This window comes from Capsicum annuum, chromosome 6, assembly GCF_002878395.1.
Source record: "Capsicum annuum cultivar UCD-10X-F1 chromosome 6, UCD10Xv1.1, whole genome shotgun sequence".
Taxonomy (NCBI): Eukaryota; Viridiplantae; Streptophyta; class Magnoliopsida; order Solanales; family Solanaceae; genus Capsicum; species Capsicum annuum.
Genome location: NC_061116.1, coordinates 31,271,901 through 31,279,324, shown reverse-complemented (window position 1 = coordinate 31,279,324; position 7,424 = coordinate 31,271,901). Strand labels below are relative to the sequence as shown.

General features: G+C 34.0%; 1 protein-coding gene across 3 annotated transcripts; it reads right to left on the bottom strand.

Moving 5' to 3' along the window:
• Positions 1-612: 612 nt before the first annotated feature.
• On the bottom strand, positions 613-6,861 carry LOC107873468. Of its 3 annotated transcripts, none has more exons than XM_016720325.2 (4): positions 6,493-6,861; positions 3,777-4,394; positions 1,926-2,723; positions 613-1,260 (listed from the first exon to the last, which is right to left on the bottom strand). In XM_016720325.2, exons 1-4 carry the CDS (start codon positions 6,529-6,531, stop codon positions 1,162-1,164), a joined length of 1,554 nt encoding a protein of 517 aa, XP_016575811.2. In that variant the 5' UTR covers positions 6,532-6,861; the 3' UTR covers positions 613-1,161. The 3 variants fall into 3 exon arrangements, with proteins under 3 accessions (XP_016575811.2, XP_016575814.2, XP_047270669.1); XM_016720328.2 differs by having other exon boundaries at positions 1,926-2,654; positions 6,493-6,730; XM_047414713.1 differs by having other exon boundaries at positions 1,926-2,288; positions 6,493-6,730.
• Between the last annotated feature and the right edge of the window lie 563 nt (positions 6,862-7,424).

Genomic DNA, 7,424 nt, shown 5'->3' with positions numbered 1-7,424 from the left:
CCATACAACTTGATATCATCTAATGATAGTGTAGTTAGTCAGTTTCTCCAATCTATCACCTTCTTGATAGTTACTAGTCACTAGAATGCAGTAATTCACATCCTAAGATATATGAAAGGGTTCCGAAGACAAGGTCTATCATTCGAAGAAAATAGGCATGCACACATTGTTAGGTATTCTGATGTAGATTGGACAAGATCTCCACTTCAGGTCATTGTATTTTACATGAGAGGCAATCTTATATCAGACAATGGCATTAGCTACTTCTGAGCTCATATAGCTAAGACTACTTCCTTAAAAGTTACAGATCGGAGGAGTTGAATTGATGAAATTGATTTGTGATAATCAAGATGCACTATATCTCTTACAGTCCAGCGTTCCATGCAAGAACACGGCACGTTGAAGCATATTGTCACTTCACTCAACATAAGATTAAAGATTCTCATATCCATATGATTAGGTAATTAGGATATAAGTATGGTTACGATTCAGCTAATAAGAGTGATAATATTTTCTCGTCAACCAAATTTCACTTTTAAGTTGCAACTGTAATAGGACAAATTGGAAAAATGAAAGCTTTTATAAATGACTATTCTGTTGGCTCAGTTATGAATATTACCTGCTTTATTTGAGATCTCGTAGAAATAAAAAACAATTTACAATAGTCTGCATCCAGCGATGAAGCGCAACAATGTTATTTTTATTTACAATAGCATGTAACAAGCGAAATAGCACTTAATGTTACGTTTTGCAGCAGCTCTTCCTTCCAGCTTTCTAAGAACTACTCAGTGTAGAAACATAAGTTTATGCAACGATACGACGCCACCACCAGAATGTTATAGCACAAACTTACTTATCGATGTCGTTGGCTAATATATATTCTTTTTTGGAACCCAAAGTTAATAAGATGCAACATTATAATTTAGAGGCACATCATAAGTCTGGAGGGCACGACATTGCCCCTAGATAACATACAAGAGTTGTTTGTACTGCCAACATAATTTCACACATAGTCCACTTGGCGACAAGCAATGTGGTGGCTAGTATGAACATAGACAATCAATTACAATATAGAACGATATGGTCACACACATAGCGCATATGGCAAAAACTTCTTATATAATCACACTATGACGATCACATCTCTGACGTGTTGAAATTTCACACTTTCAGCATAACCTTAGGATATGGTTCCCTTATGTTGAAAACATCATTTAAAACTGTTTTCGAGATTAAAGAAGCTTTCAGCAAATTCAGCGCCTGCAAAAGTTAATATCATCAATGAGGATTTGATATATAAAAATCTTGGTAATATGACATGCAAGTTTAGTTCCATTTTGTTTGAATCTTTTGGCATAATCCAGAGTTACAAGACGCAAGTTCTCATGCTTTCTAAGTTCAAGTCAATTCAATTTATCGTTTGCTTGCAACTTTTTATGATGTGCAGAAGCCTCTTTACTCTGTCCTAACTGATCGAACTCTGTATAAAAGCCTTTAAGGATCTATCCTGTGTATTGTATTGCATTGTTCCACTCTGCGGGAACACTGAAATCCGGGAACTTGAAACACTAAGGATAAAAATGAACTAAACACCTCGCGGACATCTCTCACCTATTGATGATTTTGTTAAAAAGAAAAGGAATATTTCTAATATATATTCCCTGACGTCACTTAATTTTTTTACTGAATTCTTCAGACCCGTTTTGGTGCACTATTGGAGAGACATTGTCTGCCATCGCTTTCTCAATCGAAAATGAAATCATCATAATATCAAAAGTTTATACCTTGATCACCCACTACAATATGCCGAGGAATACGCCAGAAGAAATCCAAATATCTCGTAGCAGATATTAAAAACAAAAATATGCAGGTAAATAATAATACATATCCTAATTAATATGCAATTAAATCAGTTGAAGGCGTACCTCATCCTTCCCAACAATTACAGTGCGTTCCTCCACATCACTGGGTGACACGTTCATTTGATTAAGCTGAGTTATGATTGAAGTAGGGGAAAAAGGAGTCACTAGAAGGTTATCCAGTATCATAAACGTTGCAGGTCCTTTCAAGTACCCTTCACCCTTTATTGTTTCTCCTGTTGGAGACTTCGGGTCCATAATGATGGCAAAATTGCTAGCTGCTTCCTCAGACTCTATTGATTCCGAAGCGACAACTAAATCGCTTGTTTTTTCCTCATATCCTATGGATGATCCCTCGGATTTATTAGTGTCCCCAACTATTTCTAAACCTCCAAATCCATATCTGTATTTCGGGTACTCCTCTCCCACCTGGAGAATATGACTGTCAAAACCAGAGTGTGGAAACAATTTCGGAGAGAGTAGCATATTTTTGCACTCTTCTGATTTCATGTAGTTTTCAGAACTCAAATCAGCAGCAGCCTTATACAAATTATCTATGCATCCAAGTCTTGAGTTGCCACCTAGATGCTTTACTACAGCCCCTAACGGGAATGCAAGGAAACTGAAAAGGAAGTCTACAAGCTTGACGCCTGCTTCTGCATACAAAACCTTCTTGTTACTTTTGCTTACTATAAGCTTCAGGCTCATACTATTTGAGTTTTGAGACATGGCTTTCTTCTCTAACTTTGCAGTTTGGTTATTTTCGAATTTCGATGTATGTTTCACCCAATTTCCCTGGTTATTTAGTACCATATTTGTCAGTGGCATCTTGGAGAGCAATGCGAACTTCAGCAGTTGCAACGCCTAAATCAAGTTATGCATCAAGTAATGAGGCAAGAAAGTTGTGGAAACCAGAATACCACAAGAAGCAACGTGAATTTGAAACAAAAAGAAGAGGCAAATAAAAACAACGAGTTTTACTGTAGTAATGGATTAATTGAAAAAAGAAATATTTGTTAGAACAGGAGCCTTGGAGTAACTTTAAAGTTGTTGCCATGTGACCTGAAGGTCACGGGATCAAGCCGTGGAAACAGCCTCTCGCAGAACTGCAAGGTAAGGCTCTGTATAATAAACCCTTGTGGTTCTGCCGTTCCCCGGACCCTGTGGATAGCGGGATCTTTAGTGCACCGATCTTTCCATTACCGTGTGCAAGCAGAATCAGCTAGTAGAAGAAGATAAAGAGATCATGGAGCAGATTCTGAAGAAAGCATATTAACCTTTCAATCTTGCCTCTGTTCTTCTAATTGTTTCAGCTTAAATTCTTAGTTGTCAATAGTCTATGTATCAACTGAGAAACATGTTCCATTCAATGAGTACTCGCAACATAAATCCTAACAAAAGATCCCTACTCCAAGAGTTAGGTGAAATAGAAGAAAAGCAATAGTTTGAAATTCAATAGTCCATCTTCCTTGTCATCAACCACACGCTCCAATTGAGCCTCAATATGTCTTATATAAACAAAGTTCAGCGTACACGTTTAGCCATATAACATAGAAAGTTATTATTATTATATAAATAATATGTTGAATAATATGTTGCAAGCGGCCGGCCCTTTAAGTAATTGTGAATAATCAAGTAAAAGAGTTTAGCTATCGACCTCCTGCAGTGAAACTGTTCTAGGCTGGACTTTACTGATTGTCTAATCTACCACCATTCTAATACCTAATTTTATTTTCTCTCAAGCATGACTAATAGTGCAGCATGAATTTTCAAGTAAAATGAAGATGATAGACCAGATAATAACTTGAAGGAGAAACAATAAATGAAGAACTGCTCTTATGAAACTATTTTGAACTAGTTGTGGACTTCGAAAATAAGAACCGTATGCATAGTCCAACATATAGCTAAACGAATTACCTCCTTAATACCAACTTCTACAGTCTTTGCCTCAATTTCATTCTTGTCACTGACTCCGAGCTTTCCAAACAAAGCAGTTAAACTAGCTGTGGAGGCTGGCATTACCTGCAAATCATCTGTTACCATAAAGCTTGCTGCCCCACCCTTTAGAAAGACTTCAACCACACTTCCTTCGCCACTACTTCTCTTCTCTTCCTTATCATAAATTCTTTTCGGAAATCGCATCAAATTATCACAGAGGCAGCATCGTGTATTCTGCGAGATACTGAATAAGTTATTACATGGATAATAGTCAGAACAGACAAACAACTTCCCTGCAATCTCCGAATGATCAACATTGAGCTTCAACTTTTCACACTGAACTTCTGATGAGTTCCGTGGCATAATCAACATGGATTTGCAATAGCTTGTGCGCAAGAACCTTGGATCAAGCGAATAAACACTGGCATAGACGCGGCTAATTGATCCCAATTGAACCATATCTTTTTCAAGAAGTCTTAGAACTGTACCTAATGGGAGTGTCAAGAATGAGAAGAGTGTATCAATGAATTCATGGTCCGACTCTGCAAAGATTACTCGGTTTCTAGTCTTGTCAATCATAACCTTAAGTTTGATAACCTGAAATTGAAGAATCCAAATGGTCATAACTTTAAGCATGCTTACAATAATTGATATTTACAACTATATCCACCCCATTCTGTTTGGCATTATTTGACTAGACATGAATTTTGACATAAAAGTTGAATATACATCAAATATCAAAAATATTCACGTACCACGACAAATCATCTTAATGTTAACAACTTCGACCTTACTCCTACTCAAAACAAGATGTTAGCTTATGAGATATGGAATGCTCAAAGCCATAATAGAAGACAACAACACATGCTCCCAACCTTTCAACCAATGTGGGCCATCTTAAACCTCTCGAACACCCACTTATGGACATCTGGAGCATGCACAAGATAACATTCAACCCAAAAGCTAGTTGATGAAATGAGGATTATCCAAAATCATGTAAGTAGTCAACACCACTATAACACCCCTACAAGTTCCCTGGGATACATTGGCCTATTTCACTGCAAAAGCTAGCTCATGAGGTCATGATTGCTCAAGATTATGAACATAACAACGTAAATCAATGGGTGAAACTTACCATGTATTAATGTCAAAATTAAATACTTCCATCGTCCACTCTATACTAAAATTAGATGTTAGGTTTTACTTGTCCAATTAAAAAATTCTAAAGATAAATCATCACTTCGTTTCTAATTTACTATTATTATTAAGGCATACTGCCTTTTAACTTGGCCCCATTTGGCATTTATGTGCTTCAATTTTGGGTGTGCACAAGTAGGTACTTAAACGTGTATAAAATTAAACAAGCCGGCACACGATATCTACGTGACATCTACATGGCAATCTACGAGAATTATCACGTAGGAAGTGTGTGTCTATTTAATGAACTTTATACAAGTTTAAGTGTCAACTTATGCATATACCTAAAGTTGGAGGGTATAAAGGCCAATAGAAGCTAGCTAAAAAATCATATTTATGTATTATATCTATTACTCCCTCCATCCCAAATTTCTTAATTTGATTTCTCATTTTACTTGTCTGGGTGAGGAGAATGGAGGAGGGGATTACAATGTGGGGAATCGAACTCTCACCAATAAGGTGGGAGTTCAGGTAACTAACCAACTAAGCTACTAAGATTTTTCACTTGTCTTTTTTCATTAATCAAGAAAAGACAAATTTTTTCCCCATGTTTTACCTTTTTCATTAATTACTTTTTCTTCAAATTAAAATGTAAACGTAATTTAATAGGGGTACTATGGTAAATTAGTCATGTTATTAATTATTTTTCTTAATTAACATGTCATTTCAATTTGGAACGGGTAATTTGGGACAGAGGGAGCATTAACTATTGTCATTCCCAAAGTATTAAAATGTCATTCTATGTATTTCTTCTTTAGGAGTGTACTCCCTCTATTCGAATTTACTTGTCATATTTGAACTTGACACACCTATTAAGAAAACAATGATTTGTATGGTGACTTTATTATATTACCCCTATTAATTAATGTTTAATACAAGTATTGAAAAATAATTTAGAAAATAAATAATTAATGTTAAGAGTAAAATATGAAAAAACATTTATCGATTCTTGATTTATCAAAAATAAAAAATAAAAATAAAAATTAAATTAAAAAAATAGTGATAAATAAATCCACATGAGCGGAGTATACATTAGCTAAGAGTAGTAGACAAGTAAAACAAATGGTTTTGGTTAACCAAGACCAAAAAAAGAATGTCTAGGAAATGGGAAAGAGGTACTCCCTCGGTCCAATAATACCTGTGCACTATTAATTTAGCACAAATATTAAGAAACAATAAATATAATAGGGGCAATACAATATTACCCTTTTAATATAAGTAATAAATTTTGGCCATGAAAATTAATACTTTTTGAAGTTAGAATCAGAGTTGGGAGTTGAAGTTAGAATTTGGAGTTGTATTTGCTCATGCATATAAATTAAAATTACTTTAAACTTTTTTTTTTTGAGAAGTGAAAATGAAAAAAAATAAAAAATTAAAATTACATTTTAAATTCTCATGATCACTCTATAATTTTTACTAAAGTGAACAAATATTGGCGTACCAAAGAGTAATACAAGTTAACAGAGCAAAAAAGAGAAGAGTTCAGTTAGAATACCTTAGGTTCTTCATCAGATTGATGGCGTCCAGCTGACATATCGAAAATTTGATGACACCCAAAACGATCACTTTTCTGGATATTGAAAACTGTGACTCACTCAACTTTACTGATTTCTATAAGAAAAAGGATCTTGACTTGTACGTTTTTAAGTCAAGATTCCATTAACTAGAGTGAGTAATAGATTACACAGTTCTTTTGTTGATGTGTAGGACCTATTCGAATTCCATTAACATTTCCATTTGTCCTTTTTAAGTATATTTAGATTTTATTTACAGGGATTTATCTATAAGATCAATTGTATATAGTCTCTATTTATAAATAAGTGGAGTTATTAGCTTAGATATATTCTTGAAAAATTAATCATTTTTATAAAATAAAAAAAGTTTTATCAACTTACATTTAATAAATATTTTTTAAAAAATATAACTTTTTAATATTTTGTTGATTGTGTAAAGTTCTCTTTAAAGACGATAAAATAGAAAGAGCATCATTAATATTTTTTAATTATTTAATATATCATTTATGTAAAAATCAAATAAAAGGACTAAAATATCACTTACTCTTTAAAGACGAGTATTTAAAAATTGAGGAAGTAAAGAGTATTAGGGGTAAATTTTACTTATGGTCGGTCTATCGGTCATCTTTTGCAACAAGATGCATGGAAACTATAAAAAAAAAAAGCTTCTTTTAAATAAAATTCACGAAGTCCCTTAATTTTTATAATAATAGAAAAGCGGGGGACTCCATCAATTTTTGAAGTGAAAAATTGTAGTGGAGTATACTACTAATAATGAGAGTACTTCATCATTGGGCATGTGTAATTTAGTGGTAGAGTTACTCAATTTTTTAGTAAATACTTGAATTTCGCTCGAAGTTGTTACATATATTTTATATATTTTGGAAAGTAAGCCTCAAACTCTCCATGAATT

What these genes read in the sequence shown, in the direction of transcription:
- LOC107873468 (XM_016720325.2), bottom strand. Translation starts at nt 6,531, where the DNA reads ATGTCAGCTGGACGCCATCAATCTGATGAAGAACCTAAG. An exon ending in TAGAAGTTGGTATTAAGGAG is followed by an intron (nt 2,724 to 3,776) that starts GTAATTCGTTTA and finishes AACTTGATTTAG; the next exon opens with GCGTTGCAACTGCTGAAGTT. An exon ending in TAATTGTTGGGAAGGATGAG is followed by an intron (nt 1,261 to 1,925) that starts GTACGCCTTCAA and finishes TAACTTTTGCAG; the next exon opens with GCGCTGAATTTGCTGAAAGC.